At 41.8% G+C, this 27,899-nt stretch overlaps 1 protein-coding gene across 1 annotated transcript in view; it reads right to left on the bottom strand.

Moving 5' to 3' along the window:
- babam2 (BRISC and BRCA1 A complex member 2) overlaps positions 1-27,899 on the bottom strand; it is a 117,518-nt gene that overhangs the window by 23,551 nt on the left and 66,068 nt on the right. The window contains exon 7 of the mRNA XM_083998212.1: positions 11,388-11,497. Coding sequence (XP_083854338.1) covers positions 11,388-11,497 — 110 coding nt within the window. The remainder of the gene's footprint in view (positions 1-11,387; positions 11,498-27,899) is intronic.

The raw sequence follows: 27,899 nt of genomic DNA, 5'->3' as shown, positions 1-27,899 counted from the left end.
AAATTTGAGAGAGAGAGAAAGAAAGAAAGAAAAAAAAAGGCACATGTGGTTCTTAATGATGATTGTAAATTAAACACTGAAATTCTCCGTAACTGATCCAAGGCTGCAAGGACACAATCGCATTACTTCCTCAAATCCCTTCACTATCACAGATAAATAAGCAATGCTAATGAGTGTTTTACTGCTGCAGGTGCCGGCTTCAGGAGACACTTCTGGCACTCATCTGGTTCTTTTACTCTTCAAGTCATGCAAATGATCATTTGAAAATATTCACGCAAGGTATTGAATCTGAATTACCCTCACCCGACCTCCCCCATTAATAAATACATGAATAAATAAACACTTGTTTTGAAGGATCACAGTCACAGCACATGTGGGAAAGGAATTCCTTCAGCCTGCTACAGCACAGCACAGGTGGGAGCATTTGCCATTTGCCAACATGTTTTGTTTCATAATTTTTCTTTTCAATCCATCATGGTGAACTATTATTTTTGTGCACATTGCAAAAAAAAAAAGTAAATGTAAGTAATCATTTTGAGGTTATTTGACATGGATATTTTCCTCCCAGTTTGGAGAAAGAAGCAGGGAAACTGACAGAGGCTGAGTGAGGTACTGCTGCACAGAGCGGTACCTAAAATGTTTTCTACTGTAGTTCAGCTGAGGAAATAAAAGCTAGACTTCAACTGCTGCTGCTCCTGCTGCTTCTCTAAACTGAATTTAGCTGCTTCCTCATGGAACTCCTCGACAAAAACCCCCCAACTGGTCCACTCTAGTCCACAGGTCTGAATGTGTATTAAAGGGAGAGTTCACCCAAAATTAAAATTTCACCCTCATGTGGACTAAGGGCTGGGAGAAGTTTCAGAGTTATCCGTGGCTTCTCTGAGTTACAGGGGGTCTCGGCGTAGCAGTGCATGTCCATATAACGGTTGCAAATGGATACCAACTGTCTTCATAACAAAAAGACACACCAAAAAACATCCAAATACCTCCATGCTGCTCGTATGTAATGTATGTCTTGTATTGAAAGCCCGAAATGCGAAATTGTCCCGAAAAAAAATAAAATAAGTCTATTTTTTTTAAATTAAGGTAAATATGTAGCATAGCCATGGGAGAATTCCTGCTAAGTTAAAGTGCTAAATAATCGGGACGAAACGATTAATCACACGATTATGTATGTACGTATGTTGTATGTTGTATGTATGTTTGTTAGCTTTGTTGTGCTAACAAACTGAATGTTTTATGAACCAGAGGAGCTAACTGACTGAGACTCATCAGCCAACAATGACTCATTAGGATGTTGATGTTGTTGTGCCACTTCAGGGATAAGAGCAGAGTTCTATTTTTATTGCCCATTTATCAGGCTTGGGCGGTGGCAAAAACACTTGTTTTAAGTCTTATAATGTTAAAGAAAAGCCTGGATATGGTTTTGCTCCTTGGGTTCCCACACTAGAGAACTTGTCCTACTGCCATCTTCACTCATGCTGCTTTTTAAAGGTGTACAGAAATGGCCGTTTGTCCTGTTTGTCGCACCGAGTTGTCACGAGCTGCAACACGAGTTTACCCGAGTAAGGAAAACAAATTTGATTGGTCGTTATCGAGCGGGCGGGATATTCAAAGCTTGGGGCGAGACCGAGCTCCGTGTGTGTGTGCGTGTCTCAGACGTTTGATTGACGGATGACGGATCCAATATCAGTGGCTGACGTATAATCCGTGCACCTGCATTATCTAATGCGGAAAAAAAAACACACACTTTCATCCCGGATTTAATCAAAAATAGAATTTTGCACAAAGTTTGGCCTACATCATGATTGACACAGCACGTTGGCCAAGCAAAGCCCCGTCACTACACCAACTTGCTGATTGGCTGAATGGGGTTGTCCGTCAACGCTACTACTCCCGCCCACCTCCCGCCCAGCTCCCGCCCACCCCAAACGCTTACAGGGGGAATGAGGCCAGACTCTCCCTCAGAAATGAAATGAAATGCATTTCCGCGAGAGGCTGGTTTACGAGGCTACGGTTTGGGATCATTTGGAGCCAAAATCAAAATAACCATTACAATTGGATAAATCACACAGCACTAATATAATAGGATCTACGTTAGCTCGGTTTGACTCTTTGATATAAAAGATAACCACAGGGACAGATCTGATCTTCAGAAAACCTCTGTCCACTCCCGATAGCTGCTCATATCTTTAATTGGGCTGTGCAGAGAGACCCAGGTCAACACACTCCCCCCAGCCGACTCCCACTTGATCCAAGAAACCCAACTGCTGCCCTTTCTCATACCTACTCTGTTACACTGGGATGTAAGACTCTTCCAAAGAAGCTCACATCTCCTTTCTTGGTCGGATCATACCATGACCTCCACACAACGCTCGCTGTCACAGACGTAATTTGGCTTGACAACAAATTCTATCTGAAGATGCCTCCAAAGCTATAACATTTTGGAGATTCTCTAAATGCCTACATCTATTTAACACTCAACAGCTATAGTTTATGAGTGGGTAAGGCAAAATCACAGGAGCAAGCGCAGCGTAACACCATGCCTTTCACAGTATATTTTCTTCTAGGCAGCCTGTAAAACATTATATAACGAACGAACGCTGAATCTTAAGCAGGTGAGTCTCCGAGCCTACAGAACAACAGGCATTTGACTTATCATAATCAATAATTTCTCCAGAAAAAGAAAGCAAATACACTGGTACAGTACCATCAAAGAGAGGCGCCGACGTAAACTGTACATTATTGGTAAAAACGTGGGTGTCTGTCAGGGTATTTCAACATCTTTTCTTTTTCTTTTTTTTCCCCCTTTGCTGCTCTGTAAGGCAGAAAACATTACAGTGATGATCCGTTTGAAGACAGAGGAAGAAAAAGTAACAGAAGGAGCAAGAAAGAGAGAGGAAGAGGGAATAGAAATAGAGGTATAACACTGTAGCTCAGGGGGCTTACGAGTTTGCGTTCAGAGCTTTTAGATCCGAGCCCCTGCTGAAGGAGAGTAAAAGTGAGATATCAAACAACTCAGGAGTGATGGGAGAGAAGAGTAGAGAGGTGGAGGAGAGAGAGAGAAGGAGAGAGAGAGAGGGAAAAGCTCTCTCCTCTCCCTTGTGCTGTGTATGTGTTGTGTTTTTTTTTTTTTCCCTCGCTGCGTTTCAGTCGAGCGAGGGACGACCTTGCTGGGTAGAGCACAACGCTTCTCTCTCTTTTAAGTCCCACTCACTCTCTCGGTTCCCTTTGAGGATCAGCCAGAGGGATCAGCAGAGGAGAGTGATAGAAAAACGGAGAAAGATGGAGAGAAAAGAGACAGGCGGCAGACATGTGAAAAACAGGAGGGAAAGGGAAGAGGAGGAGGAGGAGGAGGAGGAGGGCTGGAGAGATACGACCGAGAAGACGAGAGTTAAAAACTGGAGAAAGTGATTTCTTTTTTTAAAAATGAGACAGACATGATAGCAGGGAAAGGTATCGGGAAGCAACGGATAGATAGAGGGATGAATGGACGGAGGGAAGAGCAACGAACGACATGATGATGATGGGACGATTGATAAAAGGATAGAATGACAGTAAAACACAAGTGACACTGCACAGAACATGACAGCCTGACATCCAACGCTGCCAAAACCAAGAGTGATGTCTGTATGACGGCTGATTTCAACTGTTTCACAACTGTTGTCATGTGATTTTATAGGTGTGAGATGCTGGGAAGCTTGTGCTACTTCAGATTTTCATTTTTTTTTTAAAGGGACAACGAGGAGTTTTGGAAAAGCGAAGCGTTTTCACATTACATTTATGAGCCTCCGCGCACCGTGAAATTCTTTGACCGGCGCAAGACAGACTCATGTTTTCATTCATCAAGAATTAAAGTCAGAGGTTGGAAGACGATCACATACCGTCGTAGTTCCCACCATAAACGGCGATTTGGCGGCGTTATTCTCATGACTCGCCACGAAACCGAAAGTAAAGAAACGCTGGTCGGCTCGACCAGCACTTCCACCACCACTAATAATAACAAAATAACGATAGAGACAAAACGATATATTTATCGAAAATGGGCCCATTAACAAGTGTGGGTAACGGAGATTCATCCACATTAACGTGAGACTTTTTTTATTGTCGCAGAATTTTTCATTCTGCCGATGGAGAAACTCCTCGTTGTCCCTTTAAACAATTCCAATCATTGCACTTATTTAATTTCATATGTTATTGTGTGTAGGCTACAGTATGCAGCAGTGTTGAGGTTGTGGATTCAGATCGTCTGCCTCTGTATGAGGGATTCACTGGCTAATTTCATCTCGCTGCAAACAACATTTTTGCTGTTGCACTATGTCAGAGCTGCATTCATTTACTGCTAATACATGTCTTACTGCAGTTGCATCACATTACTGGTGAAGTACACAGTGGTTTTTATTGTGAAGTCGCCCCAGAATTCACAGTGTGTTGGTCACTGTGGTCAGTGATGATGAAGATCTGGTTAGCTGCAGTGTTTTGTCATCAGCTGACTGATATATCGAGATATAGAGAAAGCTAAATATGTCTAGAGAATGCATTTAGGTCTGATACAGAGTGTAGGTCACCTGTATTCTAGCTGTGCTTGACCTGAAAGCTCCATATTATATTATATAGGCCGTGTGCATGTGAGAGTGCAACACTGATTGCACTTTGACATTATTAACTGACCAACTGGATGGATGGAAGATGTGAGTTTGCACGGCTGCACTGCAAACAGATGAAAGCTCATCTGTATTTCTGTCCGAGGAGCTGCCCCAAGAGTGTTTGCTGTGGTATTAAACACTTCCTGTTACCATGGTTACCACCGGTGTCACAGTTTCAACGGGACTGAAAATGTGTGTATTAAAACTGCAATTAAAAGAAAAACCACAAGACGGACAGGACAGCAGGATAAAGGAGGGAAGGGAGCGAGGGAAGGAAGGATGCGTGGAAGGATGGATGGAGATGGAAAGTGGACGATTGATTAAAAAAATAAAATGTCAGAAAGACTGTGGACCCCTAGAAGAGCGGCGTATTTTGACACTGAATAGATGGAGCTGATATGACAGCCTGTAACAACACTGCAATCCAGCGGTGCCAAAACCAAAAGCTGAGCCAGCCAGTCCCTGCAGTCGCTCCACAGCTGCTACACTCACCATTTCATCCAATCCAAACTGATTTAAAGAATTTCCACAACTGTTTTTGATGTGAATATTTTATCTTGGCATTAGACGATATTATTGTGAACATTGGCGGCTGGCTGGGGTTAATGCAGAACCCTCCTGAACGTCGCAGTCTATCAAACGCTGGCCGGAGAAACAGAAATGCGCGGGCACACTGCAAAACAAATGAGTTTTCCTCTTCACTGGAGCCAATGCAGAGATAATGGGCAGCTATACACAAGACCAAAGACTAACAAGGGTCAGCGAGGACACGGAGGGGAAACACTAACAGGGTAACAGATCTGCATAAACACGTATACAGCGGAAGGGGGCCGGCTCGCACACATGTGTGGACGCTAAATTAAGCGGCATTCGCGAAGACGAAGACGACACAGAACGCGCCCATGCACAAACTCGCACACACATGCAACTGTTTGTCTTCAAACAATAGTAGAAGACATACGTTCTTGCCCTGGGTCATGAATTAACACACTCCCACACAAAAAAGGTGCACAAAAGCATGTAGCCGAGTACATTCACACACGGACTTGATCTGCATATGTGCAAATATCTGGAGACAAAAGCAGCAGCATTAAGCAGGAGGAGAGGGTGGGGGGTTAAATGATGGGCTCCAGCTTCTACGTTTTCACATGTTTCTTAGAGCATTGGTTCCCAACCTGGGGTCTGGGCCCCTCTGAGGAGGGCGTCAGAGATTTCAGGGGGTCCACACAGCGTAGTCTGCTCTGTGGTTGTGAGGTTATCACAATTATTTATTTCATTTGTGCATGTTCAAATTTTTTCTCAATAACACACCCAATTGGATAATCAGAATCATGTATTTATATGTATAACACAATAGGAACAAAAACCTACAACCTACCTGCTTAGAGGGACATGATAACAATTATGACACAACAAAGGAAAATAGACAGTAGACAAATAAAATGAAATAAAATAAAACAAAAATAAAATAAGATAGAGCAAAACAGAATAAAAATAATCAGATTAAAGGGATAGTTCAACATTTTGGCATTTGGCAATTTGCCAAAAAAGCAGTAGGATCATTAGTTTTGAGATCAGCGGGGCAGAGACGTGAGCTGCTCAGTGAACACAATGGAGATGAATGGTACAGGTCCCCTGTCCCTCATCAAACTCATCAAATACACAATCCAACAACTCTAAAACGCAATTATGACCTGCACATTCACCACGTTATGAAATAATCATGTACAGTATAATTATGTAACATTACAACACATGAAAACAACAAAAACAACTCTGTCTTGTAATGTTACATTATTATTGTTACATAATTACGAGAGTGTTTTGGAGTTGTTGGATTGTGTATTTGATGAGGGACAGGGGACCTGTACCATTCACCTCCATTGTGTTCACTGAGCAGCTCACGTCTCTGCCCCGCTGATCTCAAAACAACTTGCACCGATAATAAAAGGTAATGAACCTACTGCTATGACTAAAGGGGTTAAGGCAATTGGCGAATTTGCTGAAATGTTGAACTTTACCTTTAATAATTCAGAATGGATTCAAAATGTATATGGGACTCCTCATTCTAACCTTTTATCACCTGTTTCTTTTTGTAAATAAAAGTTTGTATGTTTGCTGGCTTGTTGTCGACAAAGGCAGGAGGGGGATTCAAGGATGGGAACCACCGTCTTAGAGGGTGTCGTTGGTTTTACAGCATCTCATGCTTTATCCAACCCCCCCCCTCCCCCTCTCCATCCCCCCCGCGCCAAAGCTTCCCTACTTCCCTGCTCTCCACTTTGCTGCCGTTAGCCTCCTTCTGTCGGTTCTCCTCACACGACTGGCAGCCGAGCGGAGCCTCTAACGACACTGCAGCGGCTCCAGTCTGGTCTGCAGCCTCGGTAAGGTCAGCGTTTCTCACACATACACACACACACCGCTTCCCTCATACAGTATGCACACCAAACACACACATCTACTCCCTGAATCGTTCTGCAATTCTCAGTGCGTGTGTCTGTGTCTTTTTCCTGTGCAGATTGGTGCGCATTAAAACACAAGCAATTATTATGACAGACATGTGAGCCGTGCAGAGAGAAAAATTAAAAAACGTGGATATAAAACTAAAAACTTGTGCTCGATGCTGTGGTGAAAATAAATGAAACATCCTGGAGGTTGTTTCACATCAAGGTTAAACGGAGCCATGCTTTCTAAAGGACGTACAGCAGCATCGCTCATATTCACTGCTTTGATGTGCTCTTACACATGCACAGCACGGACAAAAGCAGGATTATGTAGGACGAGCAGCAGGTAGGTGACCTTTGCTTTGTGTGGTGTAATTAGGGTATTTTGTTTCCGTTCCTGCATTAGGATAAGGTCCTGTCATAGTTAATTTCAACATACTGGAGTGGACGAGTGCCTGTGTGTGTGTGTGTGTGCATGTATCTGCTCAGTGATTGAATTGGATAGTGAGGGACAAGTGGACAGACGTGATAAAGGAGAGATAATGTGCGAACATGGAATGAAAATGGGAGATGACGGACCGAAGGAAGGACAGATCTGATTATTGGAAAAGTAAAAACGATTTAAGGACAAATGCCGTTTTTTTGGACCTTATTTCTGGCATAAAATATGGTCGTTTGTTCACCCATATAACTGTGGTGTCATTAAACAACTCCAAAACAGGGGCAGTTTTTCTCTGTATTTACCTCTAAAACAACTCTGTCTGGTAACATTCTGTTATTATCTCATAGCGTGGTGAATGTGAAGGTCACAACTTCTTAACTTGTCCACCAGAGCGTTTTGGAGTTGTTGGATTGTGTATTTGATGAGTTTGATGAGGGAAACCAAGAAATCCCATGAGCCTCCGTAGTGCAGGTCTGAGCAGCTCACGGCTCTGCTCCGCCATTCTAAAAATTGCTTGCACCGACAATTAAAGGTAACAAACCTACTGCTATGACTATAGGGGTTATGGCAATGGGCCAATTTGCCAAAATGTTGAACTATCCCTTTAACAATTATATACAGAACAATACTGTTAAGACAGGGGTATTGTTTTATTATAGTTATAAAAATGATATACACAAAGAGGCAGAGTGAATGAGCCGTGCTGTGACAACATCATCCAGGTCAGAGGTCAGTAGGTCAACCTACAGACCCCGGATGACCATCACAGACAACTCCAGACTCAGAGGGGAACAGCACTAGTGAATCATAACAAAATATTGGTAAAATGAACGAGTTTCACGGCAGATAATGTGTTATAATGCGCATTCCTGGTGCCCCGACCACTCCAACTGATGACACCAATGTTATATAGGTGCGTATGCGACCGTATGTTATGCATTTATTTATTTAGTGTTGTTATCATTACTACTACTATTATTTTTACTATCATCATCTTTTTTTAATTTCATTTTCTTTTTTTTTATTTTGTTATTTCTCTACCTTGCACAAGGTATGTGAATATTATTTCTTTTCCATTATTTGTTAGGTCAAGGTGAGGTCATGTTGGGTTTCAGACCTCACCTGCACATTTTTTTCGTATCTTTCTCACTCGTAAGAGAAATAAGTAAATGTTTTTGTTCTATTTTATATCTGCAAATAAATAAAGTCTAAAAAAAAAAAAAAAAAGTTATGCCAGAAATAAGGTCCAGGTTGTAAAAAACGGCACTTCTGCTTTAAAGGGCAGGAGGGGGTGGAAAGAAACAGCAACCAAAGAGGAGCAAGGAGGACGAGAATGAAAGAATAAAACACAGTGAGACAGGAGGAGCAGGAGGAAGAGAGAGAGAAAGAGAGTGAGAAAGAATGGTGGTGGTTGGGGGAGCAGAGGTCTGTTAACCTGGTGCGACGGGGCGTGTGCTTGTAAATAAACATCAGCCTGAGATTATTCCAAGCCCAGACTGTGGAGCCCTGAGGTCAGAGTGGGCCCATACCTGGCTCTCTCTCCCTCTCTCTCTGTCACACACACACACACACACACACACACACACACACACACACACACACACACACACACACACACACACACACACACACACACACACACACACACACACACACACACACACACACACACACACACACACATAAACACACACACACTTATCCATCTACTTATCTGGACTGTGCAACGCCTATTCAAATACTGGTGCGCACACACACACACACACATGAACCCATGAAAACAGACATACATTTGGGATAGAAAAACCCCACAAGCATGCATGTGTCCAAACACACACACACACACACACACTCATGTGCATGCACACGCACATGCAACTAAATGTAAACTGACAAATGCACACCAACACATACATACACAGTGAATCTAGCAGGAGGGAAATAATAAAAAAAAAGGTTTTGAACAAAGAGAATACGCTGAAGTACCCACTCACACAGTGCCCACAGACTCACAGAAAACATTCCACCCAAGCCTGCACACACACACACACACACACACACACACACACACACACACACACACACACACACACACACACACACACACACACATAGACAGACATGTACACACAGTCTCTGTACTAACACCCCAGATGTCAGCAGACATCCAGTCATCCCGAGCTCAGACGCTGTGTGTCATCCATCTCATTTTTTTTTGTTCTTCCCTTATTGTTTTGGAGGAATCGACTGATGAGTCCAGACACTGGGATGTGGGATTATTCACAGTGACATAATACGTAGCTGGATTCACAGCACACACTCACGCCAACTCTGTCAACTATGTCTCGTATCCAAGAAATCAGCAGGAGACCCGGGGTCTCACGTCACCTCTGGCTGACCTTTCCTCCTCTCTGGGAGTCTCCAGGTATCTGTCTTTAGGAGCTGCAGCACAGACTTCATCCTTATAGAGATTTTGCATGTGATGGATGATGGTTTATAAACTCACTCTGATGAGTGCATCATGACTTTTTGCAACATCTGATGAATTTTAAGTTTATTTGGATATGAATGGTTATCATAACAGCAGCATGCTATTCTACAGGGAGCTAATATATTTCCTCTAAAAAAGCTGTTCTAACTTTTAATATTGCTACATAGCCAACATTAGCATTAACATCTGTTTCCTTCCCAGTCCCTGAGTTCAGCATCAAACTTTATTCCTTTACTCACCAAGAGTAAAGAGGAACTTTTTTTTTTGTCTATTTTTTTGAGCTTTTTTTGCCTTTAATGTACAGGAGAGTTGAGAGAGAGACAGGAAATGGGAGGCAGAGAGAGGGGAATGACACGCAGGATAGGGCCGCTCGGCCCAACTATGCAGGATTTTTAGCTTAACTATGTTATATTTTTACCTCAGTTAAAGAGGAACTATGCAAGTCTAGTCGTTTTTCCGCTGTGTTGCTAACCCTCCTCCTGGCCATGTGCATTTGTTTACAACAAAGCTAGTGAGAAATCAATCAACAGAGCGGTGGATAACGTTAAAACGATGTTACGACGTGTATATTTGTGTAGTTTAATCTGTCATAAAAAAGAGATTAGGGGTTACGGGTGCCGTGGTGCCGCAGAGACACCAGGGGCGGCGGCCCCGATCTTGCAAAGTTGGTTTTCAGCCAAGAGATGCTCGGTGGAAGGCAGAGAGCCTCCATTCTCCCTGGAACAAGTTAAGCCATTTATTAAACCATCACAATTACACTAAAAAGTGGTTTAATTAAGGTAAAAATGTAGCATAGTTAAACTACAAATCTTGCATAGTTCCTCTTTAAACAGCTTCAGAGTACTAGTGCTGGTTAAATAAATGACTCCGACCCGGTGTCCCAGCTCTGGTCTCTGCGGCTCTACGACACAAATGCACCCTGTAACCTGTAATGTCTTGTTTATGACTGATAAGACTACACAAATATACACATTCTTACGCATTTATAATACTATATAACGTTATCCACCACTCCATGGATTGATTTCTCACTGGCTTTGTTGAAAACAAATGCACATGGAGGAGAGGAGGGTTAGAGACACAGAGGAAAAGCGACCAGACTTTATACTGTAGTTCCCCTTTTACTCTCCATCACATCTCCTCTTCTACTGAGGCTAGCATGCTAACCAGCTAGCCCACATCTGCCTCGTCACTTTCTGATAGTGACTCACATTCTACTCTGCCATGACCCACTCTGTGCAAGAATGGACTTTCAGTGGCAGAGAAAATACAGATAGTTGCTACATAATCCTTGGGGCTAAATGGGGCCCACACACAAACACATGAGTGGTAAATAGATGAAGTGAACGACTGTAGGGTGTACTTACTGTTCAATGCTGGGGGAGAGGTAGAGTTTGGGGAAGACTTGGGTGGCCTCAGCATCTTCAAAGCTCACTGAGAGGAGGGCCACGTCCTCTCCAGGGTCCAGAGCTGTGTCCTGAAGGAGACGACAAAACACAATACATAAGATACAGTGTATCAGGGTCAGACCTCCTCTGTGGTCAACCAAGACAATCTCATCTCAAACTCTTTGTTTGACTGGTGATCAAAGAGATGAACATCATTATGTACTTGTTTGTCCCCTTTTAATGAAGACAGAAAGTACTTTATTAGAAGGTTCAGAGTAAATCCATATATACATATTAATGCAAAGATGTTGTTTAATTTGTCTAAACTCTTAAAGAAAATGTGTTTTATATAGTTATCTTGAGTGTTAAGTGAGTTGTATGGATGTACATTAACTCTGGTTCATATTGTTGTACGCTGCTGGTTGCTGTCTGCTCTGATTTGTTGTTCTTTTTTTGTCCCTTATACCCCAGGGAGGGGTCAAATGGAAAATAAAATGAAATGAATCAACTGTTAGTTGGATTGCCAGGAAATTTTCAACATTTATTTATGTTTCCAGAGAAAGAGGCACATGTCTTTTGTTCTCTTTTTCTTTTTCTATTTCCCACTTATAATAATATCACAATACCTAATGATTTGTACAGATGGACACAGTCCAAATGATGGTGATCCTGACCACCAAAAAGCTGACATTTGTTGATTTGAGTGCTTTTGTATTATAATTTTTATTTTATACAGACATTCATGTCGCATCCAAACCATTTCTGTCACATTCCCGGTGTGTAAAGGCCTTTAGGTGAAGTCAGTGTTGTTCCTTGTCTTGTTTATCACCAGAGAGGAACACATCTAATAGCTTGTCATTCAGCTACAATGTAATTGTTATGAGGTTGAGGTTCCACTTTATGAATCTAACCCCTTAGCTCTTGATTTCTTTTTTAATTTCTAAGAAGCGTAGTGTCAAGAGACGTGTAAAGGTCCCCAGGATTCAGGTTTGACGGAGATCCAGCTCCGCCTGGCACAACAAGTGTGCGAGTCCTAAAATATTGAAGGAGATGGAGGGGAGAGGAGGAACGACACCAGAAGAAACATCTGTTTTATTTCATGCCACATTAGCTTCAACAGCTGCACCATGAGGCTGAGCTGATGACTGGGAGCACCAATCAAATCATGTGTGAGATGGATGCAGAGGCCACCCGGAGCTGCTCGCTACGAAGCTCGTCTGTCTCTCCGAGGTTCTAATTTCTCATTCTGGGATGTTTTTCCTAGAGCGTGGCTACTTCCGAAAGCACTGTCATTAGCGTGATTCCGCATCAAGCACAACTCTGGCCTCCTCTCTCCCTGACGAAAGGCTCGGCGGCGTTAATCAAATGTCTTACAGATGGTTTGAACTCATCCATTTGTTATAATCGCCGCCTGTCGTGGTGAGAGGAAAGCTAACCACCATACGTGATGGACAGAGGCAAAAGTGAAACCAGTTTGCAGCGGAGCGGCCGAAAAGGCGATCAGGCCTATTAACTAATTACACATGTTGGTCGGTTCATCAAAAACTGAAGTGACTATTGGTTTGAGAGAATACGTCTGAGTGGGCGGAAAATTAAATTCCTTCACTGAACATGTCCTCTCTAAGTGGAGCAGAATTAATTTTCCCTTCATGTAATCTAATGATTTTGACCACTGTGTCGAATAAAAAGCAAAAAAAACATGTAAATAAATCAAAACAATGACATGAATGGGTTTTTTTGGGGGAACTTTTTATTTGAAGGGATAGTTCACCCAAAATTGAAATTTCACTCATTATCTACTAGGGATGGGACGATACACCTAAACTCACGAAACGATGCACTTCGATATGCCAGGGTCATGATACGATATGCCACGATACGATATAAAAAAAAAGGATGAAAAATAAATTATATAATAAATTATAACTTTTTTTTTTTTGCTCCAGTTGCACACAAACAGGGAAACTGCTTTCTGTTTCTATTTCAGACCTTTTCTCTGTGTTTAGTCTCTAGGTTGTTAATTTCTCTAAAATAATCAATAATTATTTTACACACACACTGCTTTCCTATTTCTATATCAGCCTCCCTCTCTAGGTTAGCCTGGCCTAGGAGTTTTTCTTAAAAATAAAAAATAGCAGTGCAAGTGCCAGTTTGAAATTTTCTTGTCATTGAGGGTGCTACTACAATAAAGCAATGTGACATATACAAACAACATCTGGGATTTTAATCTATCCATAAGCCACATCCAGTTTTGAAGATATTTCCCCATTTTTCACAACAGGGACCTGGATCCTATCAGAAACTTAGCCTACATGTAAAACATATTGCACTGGGAGGAAAATGCCAAAACAGATTTCAGTGCATCCAGAAAAAAAATCATATCAGAATGTAACAGTCACAACATCTCAAAAACCCGACAGACAAACAGCCAATCATTTAACAGCTGTGTAGGACGACACAGACAATTTCACATTTCACATATGGACATGCACTGCTACGCCGAGACCCCCTGTAACTCAGAGAAGCCACGGAGGACTCTGAAACTTCTCCCAGCCCTTAGTCCACATGAGGGGGAGTATATAATGAGTGAAGTTTCAATTTTGGGTGACCTATCCCTTTAAATATTTAAATCATTTTACAGAACATTTCCTGACATTACTTCATATAATAAATGAATGACAGGCTGCATTACAGTATAAGTTACAATTAAAATAAATAATTAAATAAATAACAAAATAAAATAGTAGTAGTAATGATAATAATAAAATAAAATAAATAAAATAAAATGTAGTTAACCGGTCAAGTATTATTTATTTTAAGTTCAGGGACACAGCTGGTAGAGTTGTGTTGCTGCGTGTAACAAGGAACATGATTACAAGGGTCATTTAAGAGCAGCCTTCACTCTACAGTACAGTTACATACATGCAGATCTCAGCAGTCACAACAATGGCTGCTGCTCTGCTGACTGTCACGCAGCTTCGCCCCGTCGCTGCGGTTACATTAGGGGGCAAAGACGTAAGGAGTCGGAGGGAGACAGAGAGAGAGAGAGAGAGAGAGAGACGGCGGGGTGTGTGGCATCCAAACGTGTCGGCTGATGGAATCAGCTCACATCAATATAGTGTGCATTAGTAAACAAGAAGTGGCCTCTGTCTCACAGCAGCGCTCGCGGGCCTCTAGCCGCTGACGATGTGGGACAGACATGAACCGGGGTGGGCGTGAGGTTGTTGTTTTTTTTTTTTCCCGTGAAAAGATTGTTTTGCTCCAGTTTGTAGCTGTCGAGTCCTGTTCTCGTCTCTAAAGGTGATTTAATGGAGTTCTCCTCTGGACTGGAACGGAGTAAACAGATGAAGGAAAATCAAGAGGAAGGTGAGATGGGCCAGAAGGACACAGCAGCGGCCCGTCCCGCGACCCAGTCAGACCGAGGCATGCTGTTGAAGGGACGGCCTTTTTGTGGGAGTGATTCAGACTCGTCCTGTCCCAGAAGACAGCGAGGAGCTGTCACAAGTCATACCGCATCAACCAAACAAACAAAACTAAAGGCAGACCCTTTAACTTTTAGCTATTGCCATTCCAAATTAATGTGCAGTGCAAGGGAGCTGAAGCTGCGCACATAAAAATAGTTTTTTGTCGAGTTGAGTTATGTGCGACTACGCATCAAATGTCACGTGATGATTTCACAAAGCCAAACTTTTTATAAAACTGTAAAGTAATGTCAGATGTGGTGGACAGCAATTCACAAAAGATATTAAGCTAATCATGGGTCAAGACATTCCAGTCCTACCTAGCCTGTATGTTGTGGGGGACCCCGGCCCTTTAAGGGGAACCCCAATACAGCCATCATGCTGGGTCAGAAACTTCTTATTAGGGAATGGAAATCAGAAGATCCCCCTCCGTCCAGCCTCTGGTTCATTTATTTAGGCACAGTAGCAGCAAAGAGTTATCATACAGGATGATACACTGTCTTGACATATACCATGCCAAATGGGGAAAATATATTGATTTTATTACAGGGTCATGATATTTAAGAAAGTATGCTTTTGTAGGATTCAGCTACCCCTTTGACTACTGTGCACCTACCAAGTTTAAGTTAGTGTGGTGAAGTAGGCTTTTTACTCTTATGGTCTAAAACAAACACTTAAAGGGATAGTTCAACCAAAATTCAAATTTCACTCATTATCTACTCACCCTCATGTCGACTAAGAGCTGTGAGAATTTTCAGAGTCCTCCGTGGCTTCTCTGAGTTACGGGGGGCTCCGTGCAGCAGTATTTGTCCATATAATGGTTGTGAATGGTGCTCACTTTTCTTCGTCCAAAAAGACACACCAAAAAACATCCAAATACCTCCATACTGCTGGTCTGTAATGTCCCTCTTGTATTGAAGCCCCGACATGAGAAATTGTTCCGCCGGTCAGTGCAAATCACGCGAGATTTCCACTGACACAGGAAGAGCAGTGAACTGAGACACTGTGAGCTTCCGCTACAAACAAGCTTAAAATATAGACTTATTTAATTTTTTTCGGCACAATTTCTCATGGCAGGGCTTCAATACAAGAGAGACATTACAGACCAGCAGTATGGAGGTATTTGGATGTTTTTTGGTGTGTCTTTTTGGACGAAGAAAAGTGAGCACCATTCACAACCATTATATGGACAAATACTGCTGCGCGGACCCCCCCGTAACTCAGAGAAGGCACGGAGGACTCTGAAAATTCTCCCAGCCCTTAGTCGACATGAGGGTGAGTAGATAATGAATGAAATTTGAATTTTGGGTGAACTATCCCTTTAAAGACCCCCTCCGATCCTCCTTTTTAGTTATTTTAAAACATTCTCATTGGTCTTTAAATTGTGATTATTAGTTTTTTTGCCAAAATCACAAATCCTGTGCCATTTCCCATTTCTCTCCTTCTGCAGAGCACCAGCGGCTCATTAGCAATGCGCCTCAGAGTCGTGGGCGGAGACTACGCTGCAATTAGCGATTCAATGTGTTTATTGTTTATTAGCGTTCCAGTGCGACCTGCCCATGCATACCTGTGTGTGTGTGTGTGAGACCGAGTCAAGCAGGACGAAAGAAAGATGAAAGATGGTGAAACGTTGTTAAAAAAATGTTTCGGTGAGAGACTATGGTGGACCCAAACAAGACTGTGACGGGCTGCCATAGTCCCATCAATTAATGGGAAACACAGAGCTATCCAGCCTCACAGTTTTGAGTCAGATGCAGAGCGGGGCCGGAGCTTGTGACTGCCTGAAACTGCCAGTTTGTATCTGCCGTTGGTTCACCGCAATTTGAAGGCAGAAATACTCAGAAATGCAATTTGCCGTTTACGTTTCTGCTCCTGTATGTCCTGTAGCATCAGAAAAATGCCACATGAACATGTGAAAACAGGAAAAACACGATTTTCATCGCAGGGGGTCTTTAAGGCTATAACTAATAGACAACTGAACACCTCAGCGTGATGTATTGATATATGTGTATCTTTGTAGATGGAGAATCCATTTGCAGAAGCAGATAAAAGCCAATGAGATGTCTGTTCTTGCAAAAGAGGCAAGGCAAGGCAATTTTATTTGTATAGCCCTTTTTTTTTTTTTACAAACAGTTTGTCTCAAAGGGCTTTACATAGCATCATAACAACATATTCTGCCCTTAGACCCTCACATCGACTGAGGAAAAACTCCCAAGAAAAGCCTTTTAACAGGGAAGAAACAGGAGAAAGCTCAGGGTGAGCAACAGAGGAGGGATCCCTCACCCAGGACGGGCAGACGTGCAATAGATGTTGTATACAGGAGCTCTTCTAATATATATTTATATATATTGGTTTGTCTGCCTGTGTTTTGTTTGGTTACGTGGTACCTAAGTTGTACAATGCAGGTGAATATCCTGCTCTATATTTATGGATTGTTCAGTCTCTTGTATTGTAAGGTCTTAGAAACATGAAAAATTCAAACATTGGTCATAAAAACAAAACAAAACAAAAAAATTATAGCAGCTGCGCAGGAATTTGGCAATTTAAAATTTAAAGTTCCAAAGCTGTAACACATATGGTTGAATTTTTATGAATTTCATAGTTTTTTTTTTCAAATTTAAAGGCATGCTGTAACACCACCATGAGGAATTGTCCTGGGTTTCCAATTGAGGACATCTAGCATTTTGGTGTGTCATCATCATCATCCTTGCTGGGGCTTCAACTCACAACCTCTGACACCAAGAAGCAGCTCCTAACTCACTGAGCTGATTGACTGGTAGTGAGATGGCAGCAGTTGTGGTAGCAGATTTCAAAAATTGTCAAATTGTCATGTAAATACTGTTACCTAAACAAAAATCTGATAATACATAAATTGCATCTTGACACCATGGAAATGTTGGTGATTTGTTTTTAACGATAAATGTTTTGCATCATAAGAGAAAATCTGATGTTTAAAAATGCCACTCTCACATTGACTGCAGTTGTTCCCATGACAGCAGAATACAAAATATATTCAGCTGTCCGGCCCCTAATAACTGAAAAAGTAATGTGCAAACACTGCCAGACAAGTTTTATCAGTGTGAAATACACACATTTACGTTACCACTTGTTAATGGGCCCATTTTCGATAAATATATCGTTTTGTGTCTATCGTTATTTTGTTATTATTAGTGGTGGTGGAAATGCTGGTCGAGCCGACCAGCGTTTCTTTACTTTCGGTTTCGTGGCGAGTCATGAGAATAACGCCGCCGAATCGCCGTTTATGGTCGGAACTACGACGGTATGTGATCGTCTTCCAACCTCTGACTTTAATTCTTGATGAATGAAAACATGAGTCTGTCTTGTGCAAGACAAAGAATTTCACGGTACGCGGAGGCTCATAAATGTAGTGTGAAAAAGCTTTGCTTTTCCAAAACTCCTCGTTGTCCCTTTAAAATGTAATTTTTTACGTATGTAAATGTTAGAATTTTTTCACCTGTTAAAAATGAAAAATACAGCACAAGCTGCAGCACTGTGACTGATCTGTGATCAACCTGTTGTTGATCTCTGAAGAATCCATGAGACAGTTGAAAGAAACATCAGCATTCACCTCACACTTAGACTGCATCACAAACCGTCTGCTAAATCAGTGTGATCACTGCTGCTCCTGTTTTACATTAAATCACATTAGCACTATGTGTGAACAACAACAGAGAGTACATTGTATTTATAATAAAAGTTGAAGTGCAACTCTGCTGCTGTGACTTTGTCTGCTGACGGCATCTCCAACACAATGTCATCATAAAAACATGGCTGTGCATCATTGCAGAATGAAACCTGGCATAGTTAGGCGTCTGTTATTACAGTCTTTTATTAAATCCGCAGCATTTTTTTTATCTGTTGACATGTCTCTTTTGAAGATTTGCCTTTCAGACTGGTTTGATGTCGTGCCGTTCCCAATTCCTTTTGACAAAATAAGAAAATACTGGTCCCAACCAGTCTCTTGTACTTCATTTCATGTGTGCAAAGAGACTGACTGCTCTACACTGAGAAACATTTACTTCCTGGTAGGTGGAGACTCTGTTGAAGTTTAAAACTATTGGATCTGTCTTTACCCAATCGATAACGTTTGGTACGTCATGTGTCGGAACACAATGAAGCTGCTGCACGATGTAAACAACCACCATCGCAATGAGCAGAGCAAAGTAACCTCCAATTCCCACTGGATCCATCTGTCTCTGTTCTGACTCCGTTGCGAACGCCGCAGCAATTCACACACATTCAAGTCAATCGGAGCATTTCCACTGCGTGCACCGCGGTCCGTGGTTAAATTTCAAAATAAAACACGACGACGAACTTTCCGATCGTAAATCATCACTTTGTCAACATTAGTTCCACCGGCTGGCAGAAGCAACAACTCATCAATCAATCAGATGGTCCTAAAGCACACAGGACGTCATGGATGGAAAAATATTAGTGGAAAACTGTGATATTTTACGATACAACACACCCGTGCTACAAGAACACAAACTGAAAGTGAAAATAAATACCACAGAGTGAGTAGCCTGACAGAAAATCAAAGACAAAGGGATATTAATCTCACTTTATCCACCTTTTTCAGAACGTCAAAAACGTAAGCCTGTTTTGCCGGTTTTGCTCTTCTGGTGGAATTTTATGTTTACGTTTCCATGGTTTCAGTAGTCGCAGTAAATGCATGGATTTCTTTTTTTTCAATGAAAATCTGTTAAACGCATGGATCATCACACCAGCTTTTAACAGTGGATATCACAGAAATTGACATCCGTGTTAAAAGCCAGCGTTAATAGATCCATGCATTTACCGCAACTACGACAACGACTGAAAACCATGGAAACGTAAACGTATAATTCCACCAAACCGGCAAAACCGGAAGCCGGTTTTGACCATAGATGACGTTCGGAAACTTGTGGATACATGGCTGTTATCGCGATAGTTTGTAGTTCTCCCGTGATCTCGGGTCTCCAGCTGCTCTGGGCACCGGAGACGGATCGCAACGTGGAATTTGAACAGATCCAGGGGAAACTAGGGGTAAGTGTGTTCTTCATGTCCATCAACGACAGCAGCTTTGCCACAACGGAACAAATGGCTTCACAAACATCCATCTCCGCCGCCGTTACGGAGCTACAACTTCAAACTTAGCGCATGACCTCAACGTCATCGTTCTCAGCCACTCCCTCTCTGTTCGCTGATTGGCCGGTAGATTCTCTGCAGGACAAAAGCCACAAAAGCGTTTCAGTCCCAGGCTGGGTACTAGTGGGAAATAATGAAAAAGTATTTACTACAGTATGGGAAAAGAATGATTTTAACTTGTATTGTTGTTGGAACAGTTCATATCAGGATAATATTTCACTGTGTGAGCAGATATACTGGATTTCTGTAATTGTAACCTCAGCACTGTGCAGGTGCTGCAAAGGAAATGCAGCTATGTGATATCCAGCATTACTAAAGAAAAAATCAACAATGTATAGCTGTCTAATGTTTAATCTAAAAAAACAGATCGAAAAATGTGTATCTTTAAGGTTATCTTGTTCTTCATGACTAAATTAGGTTTATTTCATTTTTTAAGCTCATTCACAGGACAGTGTGCAATGACATTAGACAGAATCTACTGTACGCCCTGAATGGTCAGCAAAGGAAAATACACAAAAAATACAGAATGAGAGGTAACATGTCCATGGACTGCTGCTTTCAAATGTTCAAGTATAACTCAGGTCTGAGACCAGCTTCCTATTCAGCAGAAAGGGAAAGTGGTCTTGAACTTTTCAACCACTTTGCACATTTTTTAAAAATATTGAAGCTTTTTTGTGATTATTAAAAACGTAGCAAAGTGGTCTGTGTCTGTATCTGAAGCTGTTGCACTGCACAGAGTTTTTCATGTGGGACTTCTAAAACAAAAGCAACACAAATGACTTACGTGACAGCTGGTTTTGATCATGGAATACACAATATGCCTGTGGGGGTGTGGTGAGAATTTGCAAGCATTTTTTTTTTTAAATCTCTCATAATTTTTTTTTTACTCCCAAAACTTTATAAATCTACACAGGAAGCTCGTGAAAATAGAGTCTAATGTGAACAAAAGTTGACCTTTTAACCCTCCTGCCTTGAAACCATTACTTAAATTGAAACAGAGGAGCTTTTCTCTCTATAATAAATAAAAGCCCCCAAATGGCCATTAATGTTTCTGTACACACATACACACATCTTCAGCCCTTTTAACCAAATGCACTTGAGGGCATCCGCTGCTTGCTTATGTAAAGAGTTAGTGGAGAACGCACATTAAAAAAAGCCTCTGCTCCACAGGCCATAGGCAGGAGCTTAATGAAGAGACTTCTTCATTGGTAAGTAATGAGCACGGAAATGGCCTGGGTCAGACCACTGTGAGACTGCAAGCAGGGCGTCCTGCAGGGGTGGCAGTGGGACGTTGAGGCAGTATTTACTACTTGCCCCCCGGAGGAAGTGACTCAACTGCTCAGGGACTGGATTTAAGAAAGCGGGTGAAGAGTGTGTGCGCGCGTCTGCTGTGTTCGGACATCAAGGTTAGCGAGTGCCTCCGAGTCAAACCCTTTCACGTGGCCACCACTCCGCGTCTTCTCTCCTCCTTACTCTTTCAGACATGCGTGCACGAACGTGCGCGGACACACAAACAAACAAACGCGCAGACACTTTCCCCCCTTGTGTCCGTTCTTGTGTCTCCTGATGCCCCGGCCTCTGGCGTCTGCTCTGTATCGCATGTGACAGGTTGGAGATGTGACAGCTGTCCTTATGCCAGACCAAGTCTGGCCAAAGTCACAACACACACACACACACACAAACACACTCATCTGCAAACGCTACACAGGGGCTTCACTGCAGGGCTTAGTACGGAGGAGGTAAGGGCACTTTGTCTGCCTTCTTCGCCCAACTTTAAATGTCATGCCCAACGTAGTGGGGCGGCTTGACTGACAGCAGGGTTGTTGTGCAAGGACATGTCCAGCTCCTAGGCGAGCAGCTCTGAGTGCCCCGGTACATATGCTGGACACAGTGCTGCTTCGCCATGGAAGAAAAACAAACAAAACTGATTGGGCAACACTCTGGAAACCACAAGAAAAGCTTAAAAACTACAATAAGTGTGCTGCAGGTCAGTGGTTGAAATCCAGGTAGAAGATCTGGAGGACCACTGGGGGTCAAGCTCAAGAAGTTTCTGTTTTACAACGGCTGCAAGTGTCTTTTATGTACATTTATTTAAATGACTTGATTTACTGGAAAGATGATTTGGTTAACGTGTCGATTAACACGTCACAACCACAAAGAGTCCATTTATGTTCTATGAAGAATTACCTTTTAGTTAACTCTTATCTCTTACATCAGTTAAGGCAGTGCAAGAGTGGAATTGAGTACTGAACTTTGTTTAAAGGGATAGGTCAACATTTTGGCAAATATAGTCATAGCAGTAGGTTCGTTACCTTTAATTGTCGGTGCAAGATGTTTTTAGAACGGTGGAGCAGAGCCGTGAGCTGCTCAGAGCTACGCTACGGAGGCTCATGGGATTTCTTGGTTTCCCTCATCAAACTCATCAAATACACAATCCAACAACTCCAAAACGCTCTGGTGGACAAGTTGTGACCTGCTCATTCACCACGCTATGAGATAATAACACAACGTTGCAGAGACTGCTTGCCGAAAAACTGCCCCAGACGGGAACGCGCATCAGTGGTTTTTCCTGAATTTACCTCAAAAACAACTCCGTCTCGTAACGTTCCAGCTCGCGGCTCTGCTCCGTCATTCTAAAAATAGCTTGCACCGATAATTAAAGATAACAAACCTACTCCTAAAACTATAGGGATTATGGCAATGGGCCAATTTGCCAAAAATGTTGAACTATCCCTTTAACAACAAACTAATGTGCTTTCTAAAAAACACAAAATGAACATTATTTAAAAAGATACTTCATCAATGAATCTATTTTCCTTGATACATAAGAATGATATGGGTTGTATTTTGTTTTATATTCAATATTTCAATAATCATATTTATTTATAAGATCACTAAACTCAATCTTTTATTGTCACCATGTAATCTGTTTGGACCCCAGGAAGAATACCGGATATATGCAGAAGCTAATGGGGATGTCAATAAACATGGACAAATAAAATCGAATAAAAATATGCAGTAAAGAAACAGGTTTTAGTTGAAACTAACACTGAGCCACTTAAACATGGAGCCAGGAACTGAGGTGGGATGAGAGAGAACTGATAGAGAGCAGGAATCTTTGTGAGAGCAAAGTCTGATGGTGGTGAAAGACCTAGAGGCCCATCCAACGGCAGAGCCACAGGACCCACAGTTTCACTTCTGCAGTTGGAGCTACACATGTGATACCTATTATCAAAACCCAAAAACACAGCAGCAGCAGTTTGGAACGACAGAGGTGATGCTGATGTTACTCAATGCTGAGGCCGACCATAGCTCTCCACTTTTATTACAGTTAGCTGTGTTTGTGTGTTTCTGATTTGAAAGAGGTTTTACAAAGCTGAGCGTCACTGCATGCATGTCCTCTCACATGTAGCGCTGCCTTACGCTTTTCTATCAGTGTTACTTTGATGCTCATTTTCAACTCAGGTATTATTAAACTCATTTGTTTCCGTAGTTGTTTCCTGTATTAACTGGGTGTCTGATGGGCAACTGTCCCTGCATGTTTGTTATGTTGAGTAAATGTTAATGCAGGAGGAACATCACACAATCTTGCTCTTTTTCAGTCATACGTCTCTTTTAAAGGGATAATTCACCCAAAATTCAAATTTCACTCAATATCTACTCACCCTCATGTGGACTAAGAGCTGTGAGAATTATTGAAGCCCCAACATGAGAAATTGTTCCGCCGGTGACACAGGAAGAGCAGTGAACTGAGACACTGGGAGCTTCCGCTACAAACAAACTTAAAATATAGACTTATTTAATTTTTTTCGGAACAATTTCTCATGTCGGGGCTTCAATACAAGAGGGACATTACAGACGAGCAGCATGGAGGTATTTGGATGTTTTTTGGTGTGTCTTTTTGGACGAAGAAAGTTGGTATCCATTGACAACCATTATATGGACAAATACTGCTGCGCGGACCCCCCCGTAACTCAGAGAAGGAACGGAGGACTCTGAAAATTCTCACAGCTCTTAGTCCACATGAGGGTGAGTAGATAATGAGTGAAATTTGAATTTTGGGTGAACTATCCCTTTAAATTCCATCATGTATCCACTGCCACTGAGTTATGATGACTTTTTTTTATATCATCCCTAGTATTATTCTATAGAGGAATTGAGTAAAGTCAAAATGTAGTAATCAGAGTGGGAATTTCCTATAGCAAGGTGCAACATGTTTGTTTTTTTGTTATATATCTTTTACAAGGTTTGTTTCAGGTTAATTGCAGAACTTTCTGTTGTTCAGCTCTGTATGTACCTGCTGTTTGTAACTATACAGCTCATTATTCAAACAATGGTTCCAAATTAAATCCCAAAATATGCAGAAATAACCCTACAGGAGCTCTGTTCTTGAATGAATACATTTAAATGTCGTCTTCTGAAATAGCAGCAAACAAACTGACCTGGGGTCAACGTCAAACAGCTAAGGCGGAGGGGAAGCTGAAAAGCACTGACCAGTACAATGTGTTAAATAATACTTTGAGTCCTTAGCTAGAACCTAGTGAATGACAAACAGGATGTGTTTGTGTCAGCCTTTTCATAGGTTTGACAGCGACTTACGCCATCGCAGCCTAAGGACGAGAAGCGCAGGGTCAAGGTGGCGGCTGCCAAAATGTCTCATTGCATGACATGAAATGTTCTGATTGAGAAAGAGTTGAGGATATTGTTCCTAATGATGTGGCAGTGCTGCTGCTGCTGCTGCTGCTGCTTGTGGGGAGAGGGGGGCGGGGGGAGTAGAGCTGCGGTGCACTCCAGGGGCCGTGATGATCCTGCTCTGTCCACCACAAAAAAAAACAGAACATGCAAACTCAAGCACAAGTAAGCACGACCCGCTTGGCACGCTTGTGTGAAAGAACCTAAAGTCCTTTTCTAAAATATCTGCCCCGACTCTTCTCCTGTCCCTCAAACTCCCAAACGACAAACTCTCAGCTCACGGTGCAGCTCAGGCTGATGTAACATCCACAGTAGGAGTAGGAGAAAAAATCGATTCACATAAATATCGCGATATCTTTTTTGACGATTTTTAAATATTGTGCAATGTGCATTTGTTAGCCTTTTTTACATACAGAGAGTACAGGTTTTGAAAAGGGTTTAAGTTCACTTTATAATGGAGCATGTTAATTTATAGGCTCCTACAGTGTTTGTGTGCAGATAAATGTTAAAAATGCAGACTAAAAATCGAGAGAATCGGCAATATCGTAGAATCACAATTTAAATCGAATCGCCATCCAAAAAAATCGTTGAAGAATTGAATCGGGAGAAAAGCATATCGTCCCAGCCCTAATCCACAGTAAAAGATGAACTTCACCACATACTTGCAGCCTGTGACAGGTGTTCATTTTGTCATTAGAACAATAACAGAGCAGCGTTGCTTCACCTGGAACCGTGTGTGTTGATAGAACAGCAGCGTACACACCTAAACACGGCCCTGCTGGCACCGGCAACAACAAAAAACAAAGCTTTGTGTACACTGGGTGTGTTTGAGTCAGAAAATGCCAGTGTGGGTGCTTCTCTGTTCCGCATGCAGGGCTGGAAGAACCGTGGGTGTGGAAACAAATCATGTCAAGAACTAATTGCCAGGATGTTGATCAGTTCCTAAACAACAGCTGCGAGTGGTGAGTCAAAGGAATAGCCTTCATTAAATTAGATTGCATATTCACATGTAGAGAAGAGTAGACCTGCCCTTACCTGTTGTTGATATAAACACCACACAGATAAATTGTAGTGATGGAATGAATATTTCAATTGATTAACTTTTTTCTAAAAATAATTCATCTATTGTTATTATTTTTTTTACATCTTAGTAGGAATTTTATGCAGGTAACATACTTTTATCAAACAAAGAAATACATCCCCTGTGATTGGGATATTGCACTTACACTATATAAATGTGCAAATAGTGAAATATTTGATCTGAAAATTTAAGTAAATAGGGGCGGTGCGTGGCGCAGTGGTTAAGGCGGCCGCCCCATGTGGAGGCTACAGTCCTCAACCAGGCGTCCCCGGTTTGAATCCCGCATCGGGCAGACCTTTCCTGCATGTCATCCCCCCTCTCTCTGCCTCCCCCCTTTCCTGTCTATCTCTACTGATCTACTAAATAAAGGCAAAAAAAGCCACAAAAAAAAAAAAATTAAAGTAAATAGACAAAAAAAGGAGGCATTCGCTCACTGCTTACTTGAATTTATTTCCCAGTTTATTAGTGATTAGTTTTAACATCAAATCTACAAAACTGCTTCTAAAGAGTAATAATACACAGTGGGGCTGCACAAGTAATCGTAATATAATAGAAATGACAACATGGCCAAGTGCTATATCCAAAATGCAGGGGCTGCAATTTTTTTGATAAAGGAAAGATGTGTCATAATAACATTGTTGTGTATTATAGGAGGACGTTCTCCAGAACAAAACATGTAAACATGTTTGTTTGGTACAAGACCCAACGTAATAAAATCACAGCATCATATCTGAAGTTTTTCTGTGAAAATGAAATGTACAGTCACACACTGCAAAACCTGCCAAATAATTGCAATATGTTTTTTTTTCTTTTCTTTTTACATATCATGCAGCCCCAGTGGGAAGGCTAAAACAATAACTTCAAAGAAAAAAGAAAAAGAAAAAAGAAAAACGCATATCCAACAAACAAAGGAAAATTTGCCATGACTAAATGCAGTTTCAGTTAGGCACCCAAACGTGTATAGCTATGGTGGAGAATCTCTGTAATCCACTAAAATACAGTAGAAATAATAGACGATGGAACAACGCAAGTCATAAGTGCAGGGTATTGCGAAAGAATTAACCAATGGTGTCTCCACCCAAAAAAGCCACATATTTAGCATTCACTGCTTGGAAATGAGATTGAAAGAGACACCTAATACTGAGTCACAGCGTCGGGTGAAACATAGGTTAATATGACCAGTCGATACAAGTCATCAGAGGCCAGAGATAAATACATAGAAACCAGTGAGATGAAGAAAAAATGTTTAAACAGACATCACAGTGTACACACTAAAAAATGTTGGGTTATCTCTGTAACCCAATTTCTGAGTTATTGGTGTTGAGTTAAATTTTGGGTTGTTTTTCCAGAGTGTAACCCATTTTCAGGGTTATAGGGCTATGAATTTAACCCAATTCCTGGGTTGTGCAAGTAACTGAGTTATTGTTCAGTGTGTGACCCATTTGTTGGGTTGGGTTGGGTAATTATGTGACTTAACTGGCCGGTTCATTTGAAAAATGCTGTCCACGCACTAAAACATTGGGTTATTTTTAACCCAACTATTGGGTCGAGCAAGTGCTTTATATATATTCAATAAGTATTCAACCCAAAAGTTGGGTCAAAAAGATTAACCCAACCCATTGGGTTAAAATAACCCAAACAAGGGGTTTGTCCTTATTTGAACCAGCAGTTGGGTTAAAATTGGGTTATTTTTTAACCCAACTGTTTTCAGTGTGTAATGCTGCCACACATTTAGAGAAACTAGATGGGGATGGAAGCTGTTTTTCCACCAGCCAAAACCTTTACATTGTTTGCAACAGTAAGTGGCAGATGACCAACAGATGTGCCACCGAGACACTTAAGCATCGCGATCATGTTTCACAGAAACACGAGTCATATGTGTGACTATGGCCAGGCGTCACTGATAGTGTGTCACTGATAGCATGTCACTGCAATGATCTGGCCCCCGCTGTGTGAATCTCAAGTACGTGATGCTACGGCTTAAAGCCACGAGGGTGACTCAAGCATGTTTGCATATGGATAACTGTGAGTCTGTGTGTTCCAAAAATACAGAATGAATGCATCCAGTATGTTCGGCCCATAGTGACACAACGCGGGGTGAAATGCAGG

This window comes from Trachurus trachurus, assembly GCF_905171665.1.
Source record: "Trachurus trachurus genome assembly, chromosome: 22".
Lineage (NCBI taxonomy): Eukaryota > Metazoa > Chordata > Actinopteri > Carangiformes > Carangidae > Trachurus > Trachurus trachurus.
This window is presented reverse-complemented; position numbering and strand designations above follow the sequence as displayed.